This window comes from Staurois parvus, unplaced genomic scaffold, assembly GCF_062004578.1.
Source record: "Staurois parvus isolate SC_StPar_1 unplaced genomic scaffold, SC_StPar_1.0 ptg000200l, whole genome shotgun sequence".
In the NCBI taxonomy this organism is placed as follows: Eukaryota; Metazoa; Chordata; class Amphibia; order Anura; family Ranidae; genus Staurois; species Staurois parvus.
This window is the reverse complement of record NW_028317996.1, coordinates 1,712,455-1,738,366: the sequence shown is the minus strand read 5'-3', so window position 1 is coordinate 1,738,366 and position 25,912 is coordinate 1,712,455. Positions and strand designations below refer to the sequence as shown.

At 39.0% G+C, this 25,912-nt stretch overlaps 1 protein-coding gene across 2 annotated transcripts in view; it reads left to right on the top strand.

The window, feature by feature from the left end:
- The window catches only part of GRIN2A (glutamate ionotropic receptor NMDA type subunit 2A), a 933,223-nt gene that overhangs the window by 527,795 nt on the left and 379,516 nt on the right, over positions 1-25,912 (top strand). For both annotated transcript variants that reach the window (XM_089678228.1, XM_089678229.1), the window contains exon 4: positions 6,744-7,336. In XM_089678228.1, the coding sequence (XP_089534354.1) occupies positions 6,744-7,336 (593 nt within the window). The remainder of the gene's footprint in view (positions 1-6,743; positions 7,337-25,912) is intronic.

The following is a 25,912-nucleotide window of genomic DNA, read 5'->3' as shown; positions in this document are numbered from 1 at the left end:
ACGGCATTTCTATGACTTTTATGGCAGGTATGTAGTTTCAATAACTTAAAATGTCCCCCGCTCGAATAGATCATACTTTTTAAATTAAATCTCAATTAAATAACCACATAGGCACAGTCATACTCAGAATTTTTACCTGTTATATAGTGAATAGGATTAGGCATAATCAGTGTAGCTGGACAATTTTCACACAAGTTCTAAATCACACTTAGAAGTCATCTAAATCATTTACCTCAATTATTGCATTTTACAACATGGCTAATCAAATTCCTGACTGGAAAATTTGCTACATGGGTAAAATTTTATCAGACTTTGACTGTAATGCTTGAATGGTTTGCCGTTGGCTGTGAATAGCCCTATAAATCACTGTCACATACTTATCATCAACATAGAAAGGTCTATCATTTGATTACCAAAGGCTATATTTATATTATCATAAATTTTAGCACCTAATTAATAGCTGAACAGAAGCTTGCTAAATAAAATTTAACTATTTCAGTTCTCACACCTGTACACCCTCTATGGACCAGAGCTATTTTTGCACTTCTACCAAGGACTTGTTTATCTGGCAATATCTTTGTCATTACTAAAGATAGCAATGTATTACTTATATTTTTTTAAGGACAAACAAGGCTTTATTTTATGATATTGTTTTGCAAAAAAAAATCATATTTTATGCAAAAAAATGAATGAAACAAAAAAAACCCAAAAAACACTTTTTTTGATCAGTGTTAGTTTTAAAAAGTAGTGTTACTTTAGATAGAATGTATACATTTTATTCTACAAAAAAGCACCACAGTTATTTACAAATAAAATAAAGGTTTGTTTTTTTTAAATTTGCATATTTTGAATGTGACACTAAAAAAAAGAACAAACAAAACAATGAAAAAGTTTAAACATTAATGGCTAATAAAATAGAAATATTTAAAACAATTTAAAAACTATTCTTTTTTACTTATTAGGTTGCTTTAACTGACATCTACAGATAAAAGGCAATGACTTTGACCTGCAGATGAATAAAAGACAAGAAATGCCAGCAAGTAATGGGGGGGGGGGGAGGGGGCATGGCAGCTGGGCAAAAGAAATGGACATGTTACACGCACACTGTGTACTTTAATTCTGTTTTTGGTGCATGTCTAGGACCTCAGATGGTTACATTAAATACATTGTGACATATATTATAATTGCAATTATAGATTAAACTCTTGCAAAGTTTCAAGGCTTGCAGGAGACCCCATCAATGGGAGACTGGCTAAGGTGGGTGGAATATATTTGTACTATGGAAAAAATGAAGATATGATGGAAAAATCCTAAAGACATTGGAGGGATGGTTTAAGTAAAAAATAAAAATAAGAAAAAAAATATACTGTATATGGAGTTGAGGGGGGTATAAAAAGAAAGAGAAATGAATAGGAAGTTATTTTGAAGAGGTGTTGGATACTAGATTTGTGTGCTATGAGTAGAAGGACTATGGTTTTGTTTTTTGCTTTTTTTGTTTGGGAGGGGAAGGGAGGAAAGGTATTTGGGGAGAAATGTGGTTTAAGCTGTTACACGTTATAATAATATATACTTATTGTATGTAAGAAATTAAGTGTTACTAAACTCACAACAGTAAAATCAGTCTGTTTACGCAGTAAAGCATGCCTGTCATACTGACTGTGCAACCTAAGGGGTTAATTATCTATATTGTGTAAAAAGACTTTTTGATCCTGTCTTCTGTGATCCTCTCCTGCTTCCACAGTTCCCAATACATCTGCTGATAGTACAGAGCCCTAGGAGACACTGCATATGCTCAATTTGGTGTGTATTGCTAGAAAGTGTTTTTTTTTTTGGAGGGGGGGGGGGTGATCAGCACAGGGCCAATCAGCACTGTCCAGACAGAGGGTCAGGAGTCATTCAGCCTTATAGGACAGTAAGAGGAGGATGAAAACTCCTACAAGATTAATCAGTGCTCTACCAGTCACTGATAGAAGTCACAAGTCTGCTATATACTGCCAAAGAGAAAAGGAATTTAGCAGTTTATATTTACTAAAATAATTGCATTTCTATGTTCTGTGTGAGTCCAGATATAGTGAATGCAGGGGCCTGGGTTTAGTAACATTTTAAATAAAGATAAAAATACAATTAAAAAAAAATGTCTGAGACTTAGTTGTTCTGAATTTCTGTATACTAAAGCTAAAAAAAAAAAGATCCATCATCAAACATCTTTGTCAGATTGCTATATTTTACAGTCTGTAAGAAAGACTAAAATGCACTAATTACAACAAGCTGGTGAGGCTTATTACCTCTCCAACACTTCTGTAGTTCATGTAGATGTGACACCTTCCACTGTTTTGCTTGCTTGTCAGTTTTCTTTTATGTAATGAATGCTGTACACATAGAATACAAAGAAGGCTACTATTGCTGATTTCTTGCTTTACAAATGCTAGGTTTGGGCTGTGGTACTGTCAGTGATTTAGGATGTACTGAGGTCATTGGCAGCCAGAGAACTAGAATTTTTAAAAGAGATAGCAGTGCCACGTATGTGGAATTCCATGTGTGGTTAGAACAATGAACCACCTGTGAGGCCTGCATGTTGGATATATCATGGAATACAGGACTCACAGGCATGGGATGCTGAGTATACAGGAAGACAGAAGTAACAATATGTATGAGGAACACTGAAGAGCAAGAATACCTATTGGTACTGCCTGGGGAGAACACAGCACTCCTGCAGGTACAGTAAAGGTAAATGCCCTTAGAAGGGCCAAGGTGCAGGGTCTAAAGTACTGCCTTGTCTTCTCCAGAGCTTCTAAAGGTGAGGATGGGTTGCCCTGCAGGCAATTCCCAAGTTGCAGTTCTCAAACTCAACCAAGCAGATACTGGGAATTAAGGGCTGATAAGCAGATAAGAATCCATTGCAATGCTGTGGCACAGGGCTCATAGAACAGTAAGGAGCACACCCTCATGGAAGAAAAATATATTTGAAATATTTTTAAAAATATATTTGAAATGCTACTGAAATGAAATGTTTGCCATATTCAATATATTTGAAAATATATTTCAATTAAAATAAATAAATATATATACTGCATGTTGAAATGCGTTTTTATTACAAAGTATAAGAAAAATATTTTTAAAAATACATTTCAAATATACTGTAAGTCTTTAAAAATACAAATCTAAATTTTTGGAATGCATTTACAAATGTATGTAATAATATATGTTAAAATTACTTTTTTATATGTAAAAATTTGAACATATAAAAAAGTCATTTTAACATATATTTTTACATATATTTGTAAATGCATTCCAAAAATTTTGATTTGTATTTTTAAAGACATACAGTATATTTGAAATGTATTTTTAAAAATATTTTTCATATATTTTGTAATAAAAACGCATTTCAACATGCAATATATATATATATACATACACATATTTTTTTTTTAAATATATTGAATATGGCCAAAAATGTAGAATCACAAATATATGGCAATATATTTGGGAAGAATATTTTAAAAAATATTTTTCTTACATATGGGCTGCCCAAGCTGGCAGGTGTTCATGGGGTCACACAGGCACTGAGAACAGGCAGACACTTAAAATAAAGAAAACTTCAAATAAAAAACAAACAAGTAGACAGACTAGAAAATCACAGAGAGACACTGAAGCAAACTGCAGACACAGACGATGCAAACAAATAGCAGACAGGAATTCATGATGGATCACAGAAAGCCTGGATGACTGAAAGCTGGTAAAGATACGCAAGTGAAACAGAGACACAAGCAAGTTGGAATGTTGAAAGGACATACTGAGAGTCATTGGGGACAGGCTGAAAAACACTGGGAGTATGTAGATCATAGTGAAAAGCAATGGGAGACACTTGAAAACAAACACTAGGAACAAAGGGAATCCAGCTGCCAGATCACTAGGAGTCTCTCATAATGTGTTTCCCAATAAAAATATTCTTGAAAATACAAAATCATTGGCAGACCTAGTGCTTAGAACACTAGCTGTTGCTCAGACCATGCCTAAACAGAAAGGGAGATAGCCTGGTTGGCCTGGGTATGTAGCTAAATAAATCAACATCAGATGGATAATCAATTCTGAACACAAGTCTTGTGGGATAATGGGTACCAGCAGAACCTTGAAAGCATGGGTGGACTGACAACTCATGGGGCCCCCGGGCAATAGGAAATCATGGGGCCCCTGTGTCCTCACCCACACTCAAACCACACCCAAAAAAGTCTATGAAAGGTACCAGGGGCATCTCATGGGGCTTCCTACCAACCCTAGGCCCTCGGGCAGTGCCCGAGTGCCTAAATGGTCAGTCCGCCCCTGCTTGGAAGTTAAAGCATTGGAACTACATATATCAGCGCTCCTGCTGATCTTTGGGAATAGAGGAGACAGATCAACAGCAAAGCTGCATATCTGTGACAATCAGACCTTTTTCAAGATAGTTGCCTTGCAAATGGGGGCCTGTTCTCTTTTTGTTAAAGTGTTACTAAACCCACAACAGTTAAATCAGCCTGTATATGCAGTAAAACATGCTTGTTATACTCACTGTGGAACCTAAGGGGTTAATCCTCTGCATTGTGAAAAAAGGTTGTTTGATCCTTTCTTCTCTGTTCCACCCCTTTTTCAAGTGACCATCTCTTTTCTCCTGATAAGAGAGACTGAACCATAGGCATTTTGCACATGCTCAGTTTAGTGTATATTGCTAGAGAGATTTTTTTTCTTGGGAGAGTGCATGTGATCAGCACAGGGCCAATCAGCACTGGTCAGACAGAGGTCAGGGGTTTTGCATCCTCCTAGAGCAGAAAGAAAACTTCTCCTACAAACTTTAGCTAGTGCTTGACTGAACACTGATAGAGGCCACAAGACTGCTCTAACTTCTGATGGGAAAAGATATTTAGCAGGTTATATTTACTAAAATAATTGCATTTCCATGTTCTGTGTACTATGGGAGCCCAGATATAGTGGATGCAGGGTCCTGGGTTTAGTAACACTTTAAGGAAGTTTACTTCTCCTTAGGTAATGCATATTTTTCTTTTCAGATGTTTTCTTTTGTTGTTTTGGTTTGTTTATATTCATGACTAAATAATATTTAGAAAAAAATACTTTTGTTATCAGGTAAATGCAAATATTACTTATAAATGTTTTTAATTTTACATTGTAAGCAAAAGGTGGGAGTCCTGGTTCTATTATTGACATGTTTACACACTGAAATTAACATACTACTCCCTTTTATAAGAGAGAATTGCTATACTGATTTATTAGGAAGTATACTAATATATTAGTACAGTATTTATGCTAAAGGTTAAACATCCAATCGTAAATCCTATATTACTCTGCACTCTCTATTGTTAATCAAATGTATGTTCATACATTTCCCAGGGGAATCCCCATTAAAGGTTTCTATGTGTACATAGTTATTAGTGAAGACACTTCTCTGGTCACTCACTAGCTGATCAAACGTAACAGCAGAGAAAATGCAGTTTGGTTTTTGATTATTTAAAGTGGAAGTAAAGGCAAATCCTAGCTAAGTCTAAACCTACTCTCAGCCACATTCTAAGCCTAATCTATCTAGCCCTGTAAAGAAAAAATCACTATACTTACCGGTTTCGCAGCCTCTTCAGTCCAGTTCCACGCTGAGCTGTCAGTGGTGGCTTCAATGTGTGGGAGTGTGCAGAAGAGGCAGCTGACAACAGAAACCCCATAATGACTCTGTGGGTGAGGCCACTTCCCAGGCATTTCCCAGCTGTTGTCGGCTGTCTTCAGAACACAGAGGGAACCACTGGAGACTTAACCGGAGGGAGGGGGGGGGTGTCTACAGAACAGATTTTTTTTCTTTACAGGTCTAGGTTTGGATCGCAATTTTCCTTACTTCCTCTTCCCGCTTCCCACTGTTGTATTCAATATATACTGTATATATATAGCATGATGGTGGAGCGTTGACTTCCATGCCCCTGACAATGTCAGATATGCTCTTGACGTCATCACGCTTTCTGAAACCAGGAAGTGGTCTGTTTGACTCCTGGGACTGGTTGTTTGTATAGGCGCTTATTAACTTTTACTTTGTAAGTAGTCTGTACACGTTTTAATAAACTGCCTATACGGTTTTAAGCTGGTGGGGTGCCCATGAGGATACGATGGTGACCTGTAGGATGTCTATTTCCGCTAGCAAGGACCATTAAGATTTACATGCCTTTTCAGACTCTTTCTGTGGTTAAAGAGTCCACGAACTCTGGTAAGAGTTTCCCTTGTACACAGAGGTAGTGGCTGACAGTAGGTTTAAAGTTAGGTTTTGGCTTTACTTCCACTTTAAAGATTACCCTCTCCACAAGGTGACAATGCTGTTGAGTGATTTCAATGTAGAAAGAACAGCCTTGTCCCCCGTTAAAATCAAAGTGAAAAATAGTGAATTTTCTAGCAGGATCAACAGTTAATGTCACTAAAGAGATTCAGAAAAATAAAAGCTGTTGTGCTAACGCTAGGGACAAACTGCATACTACTGCATGTAAATTCTAGCTTTGCCCTCAGCTAAACTACAAAATGAACTGAACTTCTTCACTACCTATTCACAATATTACTCAATTACAAATCATTTTACAATATTATGCAATTAAAATGCTTTGTCATTAACAGTTCAGCCATTTTCTTTTCTTCATTTCATGGGATCAAGCAAATCTATTACAACAGCACTGTTTATTTGTATCTACTGTCTGCTAATATATACATTTTTCTGTCAAATTTTACAGGATGCAACATCTACATTCTTCCAGTTTGGAGCTTCCATCACTCAGCAAGCTACCGTCATGCTTAGCGTTATGGAGGAATATGACTGGCATGTATTTTCTATTATAACAAGCACTTTTCCAGGTTATCGAGACTTTTTAAGTTTTATAAAAAACACAGTGGACAATAGTTTTGTGGATTGGGAAGTGCAGAATGTAATTACTTTGGATGCATCATATACTGATGCACAAACACTAACTCTGCTGAAGAAAATCCATTCTTCTGTTATACTCCTTTATTGTTCAAAGGAAGAATCACTTAAAATTTTTGAAGAAGCTCGCTCTCTTGGCCTTATGGGATATGGCTACATTTGGATTGTACCCAACACAGTCGTAGGGAACAAAGAAATCATCCCATTTGAATTTCCTTCTGGATTAGTTTCTGTATCTTATGATGACTGGGACTATAGCCTGGAAGCAAGAGTAAGGGATGGCCTTGGAATTATTACCACAGCTGCATCAGCAATGTTGGAAACCTATTCATCAATTCCTGAAGCCAAGACTAATTGCTATATTCAAAATGAACGGATTGAAATGCCAGCTCACACCCTTCACGAGTAAGGCTTTAACATTTATGTTAAGCATATTAACTGCATGTTAAAATATTATATTGCTCACTATATTACAAAAGCACATATACATAGAATATCTGTAAATCACTTCTTACACTTTACATTTTTAATAAAAAATAAATGTAATGACCATGAAAGATATTAAGTTGAAGAACATACAGATGCTTTTCTTCATTAAATGTAATGTATATGCGAATTAGGCATAAAGGTGTTATAACATCTTACATAAATATCTGTTGGCATTAAAATGTTTAAAGGCAATTACAATTTTGGCTAAATTATGTTGCTATACAAATGAAAAATCAACAGCTTTTTAACATGAAATCTACATTTTTCAGTTTTTATGGTATGTGATTGGGTTTATTTACTCTTAGCAGAGCACTGATCTATGATGTTTATAGCTTCCTTTTTACTCTCCCTTGGGATTAGTAGGAGTGCCCATCACTCTTCAGGAATTGCAGTTGCCACATTAGAAGTGTTATAACACTCTGCATTTGTTATCTTCTCATTCCTCTTTCTGGTTTTGATTTATGGCAATCACTATGCTTTGTACTGCAGATTATTCCAGATTTGTCAGGAAGTTTGGGAATGCAGATTATGTTTTGTAGGGTAACACTAAAAGAGTGATATGCAGATAATTCCTTTACAAGGATCACTCTGTATGCACTTAAATACAAAAACATGAATAAATTGACTCATGACAATGTAATATTTTCAGGCCATGTAATCAGGAATGTGTAAAAATGTCAAAACTTTCATTCAATGCTACTGTGGGTTTGTGGTGAATTCTGCATGTTTGAAGTTCAAGATCTGGCAAATTGATGCCCAAATTCTTCTGAGATTTTTTGTACTTGTAAAATCGGCCAATGAGGGTCATTTAGGAAGCTGTTTCATACAGTCTAAGTTCACCTTTTGCAAAAAAACAATAAGTGCAAATATACTTGCAGAAAAAAACGTGCAAAGGTTAGGCTACTGCAGACTTTTCCTCCAGCTCTATGTTTGTACTGTGGTTTGAACTTTCAGTTAGGGAGCTGGACGAAGAATCAGTGAGCTACAAGGGTGAGAATTATTGCACTTATGTTCCATTGAAAGCTTGAAGTCCATCTGCACAGTCATGCCTATTTCAAACCTGACAGCTACTGTGGGGTGATTTGATTGGCAACGTTTTATATGTTACACTCTAAATATGGGTGTAAAATGTAACATGGTCTTAAAGGTAGAGTTGTCCTTTAATTTTCATTACTAACTCTTTGTACAATCAACCCCATTTGTTATTTTTTTTGTTATTACTGGGGGATTTTATGTCTTTTGTTTTATTTTGTGGTTAGTTTGAAGTACAGCAAATTCATTTTGGGTTTGCAGATTTCAGTGACTGTAGGGGAATTTTGATTTAGCATTTTATATTTAGGAACCTTAACCTGCACAGGGCACCTAAATGTGCATGTGCACAGGGTTTTTTTTTCTAGAAAGAACTTGCCGGTATGACATTCCAGGACTTCTGCCAAAAGACACAGTGAGGGAGCAGAATTCTTTTACAGAAGGCTTGTGGTGGGTGCCGGTCATGGACTAAGCAGGGGGGCTGCATATTCTGACAGAGCTCCTGTAGTGCCTGCTGCAGCTGTGAATGAGTGGCATGATATCAGCTGCACTCCACATCTCCCTGTAGCAGATTGGATCCTCCTCTCTTTTAGCACCAGTGAGGAAGTAGCTTTGTTGTGTTGTGTCCTAGCCTGTCCTAACTGCTCAGTTAATTGCTTCTGGTAATTTAATTGTCAATGTTGTTGGATAAAACTGTCTATTGTTGCTGCTTGGATATGGGGTTGTCTCTTGCTGGATATGGGGCTATCTCTTGCATCTCTTGCAGGATATGGGGATGTCTCTTGCTGAATATGGGAGCTGTCACTTGCTGGATATGGGGGATGTCTCTTGATGATTAGGTGGGCTGCCTCTTGCTGAATATGGGGATGTCTCTTGCTGGATATGGGGCTGTCTCTTGCTGGATGTGCGGATGTCTCTTGCTGGATATGGGGAATGTCTCTTGTTGCTGTCCCTTACTGAATAAGGTGCTGTCTCCTGCTGGATTTGGGGAAGCATCTTCTGCACTTCTCTTTCACTTACTGGATATGGTGCTCTCTCCTGGTGGATATGGGAAAAAATCTTCTGCACTTCTCTTTCACTGTGCTGGTGGGGAAATGGGAAATATCTCTCACTGTGTGGCTCTGTTTATATGAGAAGTGTGAAAGAGAGTTTGGGAGGAATTAGACTGGAAAAGGGAGAAAGGGGTACAGAGGGAGTAAAGCTAAAAAAGGAACAGGTGGAGATCAGCAGATGCTAGAACAAGAAAATCAGGATGTAATGTTAGCCCTCTTATTGCTGGTATACATTTATATAGCCTCCTTGTATTCTGGGGAAAACCTGAATTGTGCTCTGGAAATTTTATTGCAATTTTATCCAAATAACTGTTCTTTTTATTCGACGCATTTGAAGTTTTTTTTTACACATGATTATGTAGGTATTACATTAATATTACAATTGAACTTGTATGGTATCAAGGGGTGCTACATAGACAGGCTAATTTCTAATCAGGATTCAACAAATTTAAACATCTAATCAAAATATTATTAGTGCCATGTGCACAATGTGTGCAGAGTACAATACATAGGCAAAGCATACAAAATAGAATACACTTTTATTCAGAATTTACAATTTCCTTTATAATCTCCCCTCTTTTGATCAATATATTACATTTTGATCACAGACCACACCTTCTATGACCTTTAACCCTGAACTTCCTTACATTTAGGTGGAACTATTCCTGGCCTAGGAGGCAAACTCCACTGGGGAGAATCTAATAGCTGTGATCAGGTATATCATTACAAAATGAACTTAGATTGTGACAAAAACATACATAAAAAAACAAATGATTGATAAATAATGTGTACAGAGTAATGCCGGCTATAGACGGGTTGAAAATCGGCCGATTTGTCGGCCGAAAAAAAAATCGGCCGATTTTCGCACCGTTAGCGGGTTAATTGGTCGGCCATTTTTTGGGGTTTTTGCACATTTTTTATTGGGCATGTTGGAAAATTTGCGGCCAATTTTGACGATCGGCCAATTTTCCCGGCAATGATGGGCAAATCGGCCGATCGTTTTACCAATAAAAAAATCTGCGCATGAGCTGTGACCTGCAAGAAGAAGAAAAAGAAGAAGAAGATGAAAAAGAAGAAGAATTCCAGTCCGCTATTATATTTTATATGAAAAAGTCTTGCGGTTGCAACAAATGTATCCATTTGTATCCAAATAAAAACATCTGTATCCAAATAAAAACATTGTAATCCAAATAATGTATTACAATGTTTTTATTTGGATACAGATGTTTTTATTTGGATACAAATGGATACATTTGTTGCAACCACAAGACTTTTTCATATAAAATATAATAGCGGACTGAAATTCTTCTTCTTCTTATACTTATGTATTGCTGTCACATTGTATGGTGTGCTCCCCTGTCTCTGCAAGGGACAGAAGTTATGGGGTTAATGCCAGCCATAGACGGGATGAAAATCGGACAATTTTTTTACCGTTGGTGGTAACTTCGGCCGATCGAACAACTGATTTTTCTTTTTTTTTATATCGGATGATTTTCGACCCATCTATGGCCTGCATTATTGGCTGTACACTCAGATCCTGTGGCCAGAATGGCCTTGTAGTTTATTTTGGACATGCTGACTCGTCAGCATAGTTAAACACAGACAATACTACATAAAGTGGAAGACATATAAAAGACAATATGACTTCAACATGGCTGAACTACTTTTCAAATCACATTAAATATACATATATCCCTTACTAATATATTTATGAAAACATTTGAATAAATAGTACCCCAGATTGTGAATCCAAGAGGAAGCCAAATTAAACACAGAAATCCGGTCATTTTGGCAGTGTCTGGTGTGGATCCAGGTGACTTTTCCGTCAAGTTTTGTAAACTGGCTTAAAAAATATGAAGACATTCACGCCATAGTTTTCTAGTTTCTAATTTCTGATATCACTTTAGTTACTCTACTTTTTCCACTACATTTTGGATGGTTGGGGATGTACAAAAAACCCTCAAAACTTCTTGTAAGAACTCTTCTATAAAATTAGTTCCTCTGTTACTCTCTGTAGCTTCTGGGACTCTGTAAATACAAACTGCTTCTGATAATACTTTTTACTGTGGCCTTTGCAGTAGCATTTGCCACTAGCCAAACTTCTGGCCATTCAGAAAACTTGTCCATACAGACCTGTGCACACTCGTAAGATCCTGACTTGGGCATATGGATATATCCTTTTGTAATCTCTGGAAGCGATGTTTGGTTTTTGGTAACAGGTAAAACGGTATATTCAAAACAACTGTGGTGAACAATGGCACTATCCCATGCTTATTTACTAAAGCAGCCATAACTGCTTTTGTCTGATGGCATGGTCCATGTGTCAAGCTGAAGGGAAAAGAGTGACTGGCAAACATAAAAGATCACCTTTTCCAAAGTCCTGATTCATAAGAAGTTGCCCCCACTGTGGACCACTTGTTCTTCTTGTTTTGGGGTCCTCAAAGTTTAAGTTTTAATCACAAATCTACTGGGCCACAACTAGGGTGGAATCTGTGAGTTGCACAGACCCAACAAGTGTCCGGGGCCAGGGGCGGACTGACAACTCATGGGGCCCCTGGGCAATAGGGGATCATGGGGACCCTGTGTCCTTGCCCAAACTCAAAAAAGCCTATGAAAAAGGTACCAGGGGCATCTCATGGGGCCCCCTACTGACCCCGGACCCTTGGGCTGTGCCTGAGTTTCCAAATGGTCAGTCTGCCCCTCTCCGGGGCTGTAATGCAGCATTCTTTGCCACCTGGTCTGTTTCCAAAGTGTGCTTTTCAATGATAGTATGGCTACCTTAGCAAGACGTTGGAAGGCTGAAGACAGCCAATCAATTAACTTAGCATGCTTGATTGCAGAGGCATAATTTGAAGCTTATGGGCAAAAGTTGACCTGGGGCCCCCACTACCAACTGCTGGTTCCACCGCCTGCCAACATACTTGAAGTTATTTCAGATCTTTATTTACATATTGAGAGGGTAAGTCAGAAGATTTTTGAGACACTATCAACATTTAGATGTATATTTAGAATACTTGTAAGCAGACCCCAGTGTAGAATGTAAAAACACATTACAGCCTTTTATTTCCATCTCCCCAGTGAAATCATTAAACTCTCTATCTTCTCCTTTCCATTATATTTCCTCTCTCTCTCTTTATTTCTTTCTCTACTGCTCTCTTGCTGTCTCTATCTCCTAAATTCTAAAACTTTACTTATGTCTCATTCTCTCTTTCCGTCTTTCTCTCCCCCATCTCTCTCTTTTTCTCTCCTCTCCATTTCTCTCCCTCTCCCCTTCTCTCTCTCAATTTCTCTTTCCCACTTTTTTCATCTTCATTTAAACTCCCTACATTAGTTCAGTGTTAGTTCATACCAGAGACTGCATGTGATATGCACACTGACACTCTGCAGTTCCTGTACAATTCACATGCAGTTCTGCGCAGTGTGATCTCAGCCCATTCATTTTGAATGGACAAAAATTGCACTGCACCACAAGTATTGCATGCACTACCCTTTAAAATGCACTGATACAAAAGTACCATGCAATCTGGTGTGGGCAAACACACTGCGCTTGCGACCTGTGGTTGGGTTGTCATTAACTTCTTACTGACACCCTCTGCAGATTGCGAGTGTTTCGCATGCAGCGTGAATTGCACAGGGATGCACAGCATGTTTCCATGCAGGCATGGTGGGAACCAGCGCTGGTTTCTTTAGGTGCTCATCTTTCTCTTTTGTCTGTATACAAAAAAAATAAATAAAAGTTTGGCTTACTGCACACTGAAGGACATTCCCATTATGCATGCTCACATAATATAGGCAGTCAGTGTCCTAACCATTCCCAGAGCGCTTTGTGGGCAAGACTGTAGTATCCCTAATGTGAAAGTTAATGCTGCTGTCTGGTGCAGGGCTGTAGATAATTTTTTTTTCGGGGGCTTCAGCTTGCATTTTTTCCACCCCCCCACAACTTCTCCCACTTGAAGGAATGAAGGAAGGGAGGGGTGGAAGGAAGGAAGGGGTGGGTGGAAGGAAGGAAGGGGTGAATGGAAGGAAGAAAGGGGTGAGAGGAAGGAAGGAAGGAAGGAAAGGAGGGGTGAGTGGAAGGAAATTAGGGGTGGGTGGAAGGAAGGGGTGGAAGGAAGGAAAGAAGTAAAGAAGAGGTGGATGTAAGGGAGGGGTGGGTGGAAGGAAGGAAGGGTAGGTGAAAGGAAGGAACAGGTGGGTGGAAGGAAGGAAGGCAGGGGTGGAAGGAAGGGGGGGTAGAAGGATGAAAGGATGGAAGGGAGGGGGTGGAAGGAAAGGAGGGGGGTTGGAAGGATGGAAAACAGCACATTGTGATACATGGGAAGAATGTGCTTCTGCTTTAAAGAATAGGAGTTGACAGGCAGTCCCTAGGGACTCTGGAGCAGGGGCCAGATTGCAACTGCAACTTCTGTGACCCCTGTTGGTATGTCAGTGCTTGATTGGTTTGCCTATTGCAGTAAAAAACTTCTAGCCCTTCAAATGGAACCAAAATCATGCACCACCCCAAACGTTCTCTAATTCTCTAATTAATTAATAAAGGTATACTCTTTTGATAGTTCACAGGCTTTGCTAAAGCATGGAGCTCTGCTTCTTGAGCTGGGCAAGAAGGACCATGACTCTAAATACAGAGCATCCTTCTGGGTAATAACTGCATATTCAGTATGGGTCTTGCCATCGTCGGTATAAAACCAGGATCCAATCTACAAAAAAATCAAATATCTATGTCATCAGGGAGGGTGTCCTGAACTGGGCTCAGAGCAGTATTACCAACAATCTGTATACAGTATGAAAAAATTGAAAAATCATCAACCAGATCAAAAACATTAAAACAGCTGGCTGCAGGTGACATCTATCCTAACAGGGTGTGTGGGCTTGGTGAGATGGGTCATCAAGTTATTATCAGACCTTTAGATTTCACTTTTATAGAAAAAGTTCTCAAGTATCAAATCCATCTAGGCTCTGTTAAGTATTAAGGCAGCTTTAGTATACACCCCATGCTAATCTAAAGTAATCCCATATTACAAATTTTCAATTTACCAATAACCTATATTCCATTTCCAACCAAAGGTTGTCTAAGCCACTTAAAATATATCTATATCATTAATAAAATTGGTAACATCATATCAGAAGTTAATACTCGAGTGATAATCTCAAAATTACACCCAAATTTCAATTACACGTGCTCCTTAAAGAAGGACGCTTTACATCATTTAACTTTTTTTAATGCGCTGTTTCCACTATCAAAGGATATTTAATTTGTGTTATTTTATACTATGCGTACTTTTAAATTAAACCTTCATTTTACTATGTTTGGAAAACAAATTAAAAATAATTGTGATCACATTGTTCATCAGATTAATTAAGCCGGCTTATAATGTTATTATTTTTTTTACCAGTAGTCATATCATGGGTGTCTATGCCAGTTTATCACACATCTCATCCCAGCACATTCTTCTCATGGGAAAGAGAAAGCAAGGGGAGAATTTCTACACAGAGCTACAGGACACACAAAAAATGTAGGACTAAAAAGGCCAAGCACACCCATTCACGCACATACAGTACATGATTATCTCTAAAATTGCTTACATTTTTACACAAGACATGTATATCATTCTCTCACTTTCTTTTAACTATCATCAACATTTCTCTGCTTAAGTTAGTTTTGCTTCCCTAAATTCTGCTTTCCTTGTTTTGTTCTCTGATATCCCTTCATCCCATGTACTGAAATCCCGTACTTACTCCAGCTGTTATGATCAGATGGGCAGCCATAATGCTCATCCCATCTTTCTTCTCTGACCACATATAAAGTATTCTGTTTGGGCCAGGGACAAAAATGATGTTATTCCTAAACAATTTGATATAATTTCTCTGTTCTGGCTTTTTCCCATATTTTAGAGTTTACTATTTGTGGTGCCTGACCCTAAATTCATTCCACAACTTAACATCAAAATTTCATTTTTTGTCTAATGTTACATTGTCTGTCACCCTTCATCCATCCTGCTCAAATAGATAGCTGGTCCTCTAGCTGTTTAATCTGCATGATTGTGGATCTCTGTCCACTTTAACCATTTATCTAGGGGCTCAGTATAAGCGGAACCACACCTTCATGCCATATTTTCTCTAGCGTTCCTCTTGTGTTGGGCATTTTTTAGGGTACCCTCTCACCTTTCATTCCCTTACTTTAATTTAATGCCCATAATGAGTGGCCAGTTTTCCCTCTTCTCTACATGTGCCTATACCCTCTTGCCTCTAGATCTACTATTACAGCAGATGTGTGCTTCATATAGCCTGTTAACCAGCACTATTCTTCCTTTTCTTACTCCGATAAACAGTAGACAGTGACAACATAACATATAACCACCAATCAATACAGTTTGATCAAGGGGAGTAAAATAGGTACCCTTTGTCCTGAAAATGCCTTACTGATCAAAGAAGTTTGATATCTAAAATGTAAGCAAAGGGCTTACCTCAGCCTGCTGATTATTAGAAATTCCCAGATCATCCCAGACTCCTTGTTTCAGATTCTCAGGGTCACCTGGAAATCCCCTCCTAGGCAAAGCTCGCCATCTGTTCTGAAAATTTTAACGATAAGCAACTCCTATCCTCATATTGATTAGTGGTTCCAAATTAATAACTACTGAAGTAGGCAACAAACACAGAAAGATACACTCAGCATCTTTCCAAATAACTGTTCTGTTTATTCGGCACACTTGATTTTTTTATTCACAGTTTTTTTATACACATGATTATGTATGTATCACATTACTATTCCAATTGTACTTTTTTTGTAACAAGGGGCGTTGTTACATAGGCAGACTAATTTCTAATCAGGATTTGACAAAAATTAAAACATGTAACTGAAACATTATTAGTGCTGTGTTCACAATGATTGCAGTGTACAATACATAGGCAAAGGATACGAAAAACAATACAATTTTATACAGAATTTACAATTTCCTTTACAATCATTTCCAGGTTAAATTGTTGTTAATGCTCTCTAAGGGAGAGAGTGAGATAATTGTGATCTAATCAATTAACTTTAATCACTGATGTACCGTAGAAGGATTACTGTTCTTCCTTTTGACCAGAATATAGGTCCCTGCTGCATTTATTAACCACCTCCCACCAGCCATATAGTACAATGACAGGTGCAAGGCGGTTCTCTCGTTCTGGGAGGATATCATATGACGTTGTCCTATTCTAAGCGCGCATGTGCGGCGATTGGTGGTGCGCTGTGTCCCTGAAGAGCTGAAGATGTCGGCTCGGTCATGTGAGCAGCTGTGTCCAATCACAGCTGATCACATGTAAATAGGGAAATGCCGGTTATCGGTGACAGCTCGAGAGGAAAGGAGAGCCGGTAATCGGCATCTCTCAGAGGGGATATGTGCACTGATCATCAGGGCACTGATGATCAGTGTGCCCTGATGATCTGTGTAGCCCCAGCAGTGCCACATATCAGTGCCTACCAGTGCATATCAATGCCACATATCAGTGCCCATCTGAGCTGCCTTTCAATGTCACCCATCAGTGCCAGTCAGTGCCACCTATCAATGCCAGTCAGTGCCACCTATCAGTTCTGCCAATCAGTGGCAGTCAGTGCCGCCTATCAGTGCACATCAGTGCCGCCTATCAGTGCCACCTAAAAGTGCCAGTCAGTGCCACCTATCAGTGCCAGTCAGTGCGCATCAGTGTCGCCTATCAGTGCCACCTAAAAGTACCAGTCAGTGCCACCTATTAGTGCCAGTCAGTGCTGCCTATCAGTGCCATATATGAGTGCTGCCTTTCAGTGCCCATCAGTGATGCCTTTCAATGCCCCTCAGTTATGCCTGTCAATGCCCATCAGTGCTCCTCATCAGTGCCCATCAGTGCCACCTATCAGTGTCCATCTGTGCAGGCTAGCAGTGCCCATCACTGCAGCCTCATTAGCGCACATCAGTGATTTTATAACAAAAACTAAGAAAAAACTTTTTTTTTCAAAATTTTCAGTGGTTTTTCGTTTGTTTAAGAAAAAAAAAACCAGAGGTGATTAAATACCACCAAAATAAAGCTCTATCTGTCACAAAAAAATGATAAAAATTTCATATGGGTACAGTGTTGCATGACTGCGCAATTGTCATTCAAAGTGTGACAGCGCTGAAAGCTGGAAATTGGCCTGGGTAGGAAGGGGGTATAAGTGCTCTGTAGTCAAGTGGTTAAATGAATGGTTAAATGAGCATTTGTATTGTTTCTTAGAGAGAGGGCTAAGCTGTAGGAGTATTGCGGTAGGATTGTCTTCCAGCCTAGTCCTAGTTAGATCAAATTATTATATCATCTCTCCAAAATGGCTGCAATTTTGGGCAAGACCAGAAAATGTGAGGAATGGTGCCTTAATCACTACCGCATCTCCAAAATAGTGGAGAAACCATGGGGAATATTTTTGGAGCCTCACAGAGACTCTGTACCACCTATTTTATACCCAGATTCCTGGATTCTATTCAAGATGGAGGATGTTTGCGCACAGTGAAGAATACAATCCCTTTACTCATCTGTAAATTCCTGATCCTATTCAAATTTATGTAGGCATGGAGGACAAAACTTCTCAGGTGGGGATACTAGGGTAGCATAAGATAGCAATAATGCAAGATGCAAATGATAATCCAGAGGAGCTTTGACAAATCTTTTTGAATGGAAAGAGCTGTGGCAGGGCAGTCTTTGTTGGTTTCAAGGAAATTTCTGGTTTGCATTACTTGCCAACATGAAAGAGTAAGTTTACCATTGATTAAATCTCAGCTATTGACTTTAAAGCATTGTTAGATATGAAATGTTGTAGTCTAAATATGTTTTGGTGTAGGAAGGGTTTGAACCTCTAGTCACACTGGAACCATAGATGCCTGTAGGTTGGATGAGAGGGAATTTGTGGCAGGGAGAGTCTTCAGACATAGGTCTCTATTAAAAGGTAGTTTTTGATATTAGCCAGAATGGGAAGCACAAACAGGGGGGGGGGGGGGGTAGGGAAAGTGGTGACTAGGGTTACCTAATTTTTTAATAGGGCATGTTTGCACCAATCGATTACTCAAAGTAGGTGGACTGCTTGGTGGTAACATATAGGGTCAGGAAAGTTAATTCCTTCCCTGTGTTTTTCTAGTCCAAGCAGAGCAGCTAATATTCTATGTGGTTTGTGAACCAACAAAGTCAAGTCAAATAGGCTTTTGGCATGGCACAAAAATGTTGGTGGAGTTCATATTGGAAAGGTTTGAAGAAGATGTAAGAAACAAGGATGTTGGACAGCAAAATCCCTGGAGTCAGTGTTAGTCACTTGTCTCAAGTGTGTTTAAATTGCTGACAGCTCCCGACCTTCGTTCTGCTTGTAAACAAAGTAGTCAGAGATTCCCACCAACTATACTAGACCCTTATCCTAGATGAAGGTCTGGTATAGATGTTAATATGGGAGCTTCACACCAAAAATGGCATGGGGAATCTCCCAAATTCATACCAGGCTCTTCAGGTTTGGTATTAATTTTAAGGGAGAAACCATGTAAAAATCAAGAAAAAAGTGTGAAGTCTCTCCCAAAAAATCTTATCTGAGCATGCAGCCTGGCAGGCCAGGAAAGTGCACAAGTGTGCAGCTCCCCTTTCTGAATCATACAGGACCACATGTCCTAAAACTGGGGGGGATACCTTGCCAGGGGGTATCCCCCTGGCAAAGCACATTATTCCCATGTTGATGAGGACAAGGGCCTCTTCCCCACAACCCTGGTCCCATGGTTGTGAAGGTCTGTAAGTTATTTAACAATAAGGGGGCTGCTTCCAGATACTGTCCCTCCCCTACACAGTATCCCTATTCATTCACAAAAGAAAAGAAAACAGAAAAAAAACGCAAACACAGGCCTTGAATTAAAACAAATTTCCGGTAGTGTACATTCACCATCAATCATGTCATGCAGTGGTGTAGACCAATCATGATACCTGACAGCCCCCAAACGAAGAAAAATTGCACCAGTTGATAAATATTTAGACTTGTTGTGTCGCTCCCATCCAATTACAGTCCAGGAAATAACAGTTGATATATGCAAAGGGGTGTTGTCTCCTGGGTAATGTCATTGACCATACTTGTCATCGGGATGCCCATTAGTTTAGAGTTGAATCCCTAACTGTTACATGTCCATTGAGGACGTTCCCAGCATTGTGTGTGTGTTTAATTATTAGTTCTAAACATGAGCAAAATTAGGAGATTTGACAAACCCAGGAAAAAACCTGCTAAACCCAAACATAGCACCAGGGTCTAGAAGTTTATAGGTTCTGAATTTATCTATTTTCCCTAACCTTTTTTAAAGGACAATTTGCAAATTTTTGTCAATAAAGTACATGGGCTGCTGGACACTGCCATGGGGACATGCACCAGTGCAAAAAATGTTCAAGAGGGAGTGGATCTTTTCATGCGGTTTAATGAACAACATCTTTAAATGCTTTAAATGTTTTGCACCTGCATGTGAAAGTTGGGCTGTATTACTATGTGCTCCTTTAACTACTTGCCCTCTTGAAGATGTATCCCCCTTCCTGACCAGGCCTTTTTTTTTGCTATTTGGCACTGCACTATTTCAACTGGTAATTGTGCAGTCATGCAACACTGTACCCAAACAAAATGTATGTCCTTTTTTCCACACAAATAAAGCTGTCCTTTGGTGGGATTGGATCACCACTGTAATTTTTATTTTTTTGTGATTTAAATGAAAAGAGACCAACAATTTAGAAAAAATGTTTCTACTTTCTGTTACAAAAAATATCCAATGAGCTCAAATTTCATTATAAATTTAGGCCAAAATGTATTCTGCTACATGTCTTTGGTAAAATTTTTTTTATATATTTATTGGTTTATGTGAAAGTTATAGCGTCTACAACTATGATATATATTAGAATTTACACAGCTTTCACTTTCTGACTGCCTATCACATTTCTTGAGGTGTTAAAATATCAAGGCAGTAACAAAACCCCTCAAATTTCCCCTTTTAGGAAAGTAGACACCTCAAGGAATTTGCAGAGAGGCATGTTGAGTCCATGGAAGATTTTATTTTTTGCCCCAAATTTTTGGAAAATGACAAAACTATATTTTTTACACAAAGTTGTCACTTAAATTATATATTTCTCAAACACGCCATGGGTATATGTGGAATAACACCAAAACACATTCTGCTATTTCTCCCGAGTATGGGGATACCGCATGTGAGAGACCTTTTGGCAGCCTAGCTACATACAGGCCCCCAAAATCCAGTGACCACCTTCAGGCTTTCAAAGGGCATTTATGTCACTTCTTTACAACCTATCACAGTTTCAGAGGCCCTAAAATGCCAGGATAATACAACCCCCCCCCCCAAATGATCCCTTTTTGGAAAATAGACACTCCAAGGAATTTGATAAGAGGCATGGTGTGTACTTTGCAGATATCATTTTTGTTGCAGGGTTTTGAAAAAGAAAAAATACATTTTCGTTTTTCTTTATTTATATTCCAAAAACACACGGGAACAGATGAGATGCGCAAAATACTCACCATGCCCCTTAGCAAATACCTTGGAGTATCTACTTTCCAAAAATAGGTCATATGGGGGGTGCTTCTACTATACTGAGATTTCATGCTCAATATTAACAGCTAATGCCACACATCACCCACTCTTCTAACCACTTGAAGACCAAGCCTTTTATGATACTTTTTCTTTACATAAAAAACTGTTTTTATGCTGGAAAATTACTTTGAACCCCCAAACATTATATTTTTGTAAAGCAGCGGCTCTATAGAATAAAATGGTGGGTGTTGCAATTGTTTGTGTCACACAGTATTTGCGCAGTGATTTTTCAAACTCAAAATACACTTTTTTGAATTTTAATGCACAAAAACACAATATATTGTCCAATTGTTTGCTAAAATATAAAAGAGGATGTTTTGCCAAGTAAATAGATATCAAACATGACCTCTGTGCAACAATGACAAACTACATAAATCTTTAATATCCATGCGGAGCCATACAAAGCAGTGTGCAGGAGCTGACAGGTGAGAGATCTGTATTGTTTACATACAGGTCTTTCTCCTGTCAGAGATGCTTGGTGATTACTGGTGATTGACAGCCAAGGTTGCGAATGGTGGCGCGGTTCGTGTGCGCACCCTACCCAGAACAGCAAAATCACACACACACACACACACACACACACACACACACACACACACACACATATATATATATATATATATATATATATATGATTTTGCTCACCCCTGCCGCCCTGTAGCAGTATTTCTGCTATAGGGTGGAGGAGAAGCGGTTAAAGCATCTGATCACACCAAGATCGGTGTGTTAAGATGCTTTCCCAATTTTAAGATGCTGGTGTTTATATTCAGCGACTGATGCAATGCTCATAGATTTCAGTTTCTTAGATTATAGAGATGATTGGAGTCATTCTGGTCTCTGATCCGCTCTATGGTCAGCTGGCTGCATTCTCAGATTCTCCGGTGGGCTGGGAGAGAAAGCAGTTGAAGGTGGCGGGAGGGGGGGATGTCCCTTCCCGCTGCTTGTAAAAGTGATCCAATGCCTAATTAGCCACTTGCTTTTACATGAAAGCTGAGTGCCAACTGAAAAAAAAGATACCAGGATGATGCCTATAGCTGTAGGCATCATCCCGGTATAACCACTTAATGTCCAGTGACGTACCAGTACATTGCTGTTCCATGTTGGGCATAATTGTAACAGCAGAAAAAATTGGCATATGATGAATCGGGTCTGTGGACCAATATGACCGCAATTCTTTGTTTTTTGTAATGCCCTGTAATGAGGGCAAGGCCCAAAAAAGTTTTACATTCAAAAATTGTGATAGGTTTCCATGTGAATTGTCTGGCAAGAGCTGAATTTGGGTGGCCATGTATTGTTGTGTATATAAATTGTTTTTGCCCACAATCAATTAATACAGATCTTCCATGAAAAACATGGGAATAAACACTAGTGCTAGAAGTGAACAGGGCTGATCCCGCTAATACTGCCTTTTTGTGGACACTATACTAAGAAACCACTATTATAGTTCTGTTCCTAATCAGTGTATTGATCCGTAAAAACATTATACTAGTAATGGGGGTGATCAGCAACCTATAGCATGAGTGTGCAGGCAATCTAACGCTAGCTGACCCTGGCTGGGTACGGCGCTTACAGACCCTGACGCTATCTGATGTCACCAGTGGCAGTAATACAGTGGCCAGTGAAAAAATTCTATAAACTGAGACTGTACTAATGGCACTGGCTGGGTGACGAGGTGATCAAAGGGTTATATAATAGGGGCGATCAAAGGGTTGAATGTGCTAATCTAATGTGTGTGTGCAAAATGTATTGCTTTTACACAGTGTGGTGTTCTCTCTTCTCTCCCTGGACCGGCATAGGGGGTAGCGAGGGGGGGGGGATGCACACATGCACACACACACACCCAGAAATAGAAAGCGATGTAAGAGTATGTCCTGTTGCCCAGAGCCATCGCTCGCCCATTGCGGGAGGGCAGGCAGTTGGCAAGTAGGTAAATTTAAACAAAAAACTTAAAAAATGTTTTTTCAAAAATGTTCTTAACTTTTTATTTTTTTTAACATTAATTTTCTTTTTTAACTATTTATTTTAAATGCTTTCATCAGAGTACTTTACCATAGTAATATTGTACTACTCTGGTGGGGGGGGGGGGTGATCATGCATTTTTTCCCCTTTACACTTTGCATTGCATGAGCAATACAAGTTATAGTTCTGCAATACAATGCTTGCTTTGAACTGTCAGGAATAGGTTAAGTTCATGACAGTTCAAAATACAGTGATCTGTGATTGGCTCCAGCTGGTCAATGGTACAGGGTGCTGTGATTGGTCCATGTGCCATGTGAGAGCTGTAGGCCAATTACAGCTCACCAGGAACAAAAGCAGAGCTGTTATGAATCAGAATGATTCATAACAGCTTTGCTAGCATTGTTATCATGTGATCGCATATCGATCACATGATCACCGATGATGTCATTTACCAAATATGGTTATTACAATATTTGGTCAATAATGTCATCCAGAATCCTTACCTTTGTATTTACATTTCATTGGCACTGGGAATCTGTCATTTGTGATGGGAGTGGTAATAGGTGAACATTGTCAGGTGTGGCAGGCTGTCATGTCGACAGGCCATCATGATTGATACGGATATTATTGATAGATGTTGCGATTGACATTGGATTTACACCCATCCACTTCCATCACAAATGACAGATCCCAAAATAGGGTTAGGTTTTTGACCCCCTGTACAGCTCTCAGAACCAGTAAACTAATGTATGATTTTGCCACCATAGCAATCAAGCAACCATAATGCACTTGTTAGCCTTTGAATTTAGGTCAGATGACTTAGAAGGGCCTATAAGAGGGTTTAGATAATCTAGCTCCCTCACTATGAAAAATTCAGTTCCTAATAGTCATGTTTACAATGGGAGCAAGAGGAATACTTCTGTTGAAGTGTATTAAAGCGTAGGGCTTGTAGGCACTGGTTGGTCTCATAATGTAAACCCCTACCAAATATCCTGCAAGTATCAAAATGCTGTGTATCTTGGGGAATTTGGGGGATGGCGGAGGACGCAGTTTTTACTTTTTAACACTGTTGAGGTCTTGCAGCTTCTCTACTGGATTTTAAAAAATAAACCTCCTCTTGTGAATTCAACTTAACCACGACCTTGAGTGTAATTTACAAGAGGAGATTTCATTTAAAAATCTTTGGAGTACTGTTTTTGGCTCACATAAATCACACTCAACACATTTGGACTGAGATATTGGAATGTGCTATCATATGTAATTTTGTTTGTATACAATTGAGATTGCATATTAATGTTTTCCACATTGTTTTTTGATTTAAAGGGAGAGTGCAGCAATTTATTAAGTTTTAAATGTGATATCTTATATCAGTTTATATCAGTATATCAGTGTATATTGTAATCATTTTATTTAGAGTTATTTGCACTAGTGTGAAATAACTACAAAATCCAATTTATCTCCTTACTCAAGCATCATTGCGTCTCTTTATTCCCACACTAGACATGACACATGAGGTAAGACAAACATAAAGGGGGGAAATAAATCCAAATGGTCCTTTGCTTCTAATGTATTGCACCATAAAAGAAAATAAGGCTTTTTCCCTGTCTCTGTCTCCTCTCAATGACCCAGATACTCTCCCCTTTTCTCCCCCTCCCCCCCCCACCTTGCTTTTCCGTTCTCTTCCTGACAAGAAACACAACCTCAGCATCCACTTTACTTTGATGTTGGTTTTCCATCTCCTCCCAAAATCCCCAAACCCCCTCCCTCCCACATGTTATACACTTGCTTATGCCACATTCTCTTATTGATTTTTTTTGATTGGAACAAATCTCCAAAATAGTGGCAAACAAAAAACACACAAAAAAGAAGGGAAAAGGGGAAGAGGAGGGGAGGATGAGGGAGGGGAAGCAATGAGTGAATGGAAGAAGAAGTTAGGGTAGGGGAAGAGGGCAGGGAAAAAAACTACTCTCCCGCATCCTCCTCCCACTCGTTAGTGAAACCCATGTTTTATTTGTCTCTATGAAATCACAATATTGGGGTATCTTCCTCTAATCAATATTACCCATACTTCAATAGCGACTATTACAGGAAGAATTGTTAAAGTAGGATGACAGGTTGTCTATGTCCTTTTATGTCTGTGTCTATTCTGCTTCATCTTTCCTTACCTAAAACATCTATACCATCCTGCCTACTTTTAACCTCTTTCCTATCTATTTCTCTTTAGCTATGAGTCTATCCCCTCTGCTCTTTTAATATAATTTACATCTTTCCCTGAGCATTCTATATCAGAAGCAGGGGTGGACTGACAACTCATGGGGCCCCCGGGCAATATGGGATCATGGGGCCCCTGTGCCCTCGGCTACACTCAAACCACACCCAAAAAAGCCTATGAAAGGTAACAGGGACATCTCATGGGGCCCCCTACTTACCCCAGGCCCTCGGGCAGTGCCCTAGTATCTGAAGGGTCAGTCTGCCCCTGATCAGAAGACTTGCTCCTTAATATTCTCACTTTGCTACTATCATTTATGTATGTAAAATATTGGGGACTGCTTGAATTCCACCTTCTCTTCCAAACTCTGTAAACCTTATCAAAAGAATTACAAACAGAAAATTGATGTTGCACTAATCACAATAATGAGGACCAAAGGGTGTAACAGACAATAAACCGTGACCGTGGGAAAAATGCATGGAAATGATCAGGAAAAAATAGAATATTAACTACCGTATTTTTCGCTCCATAAGACACACTTTTTTCCCCCCAAAAAAGGGGGGAAAATGTCAGTGCGTCTTATGGAGCGAATATGGAGAGGCCGGTCCGGTATTTCCACCGCCGCCGTGTCAGAATACAGGGCCGGCCG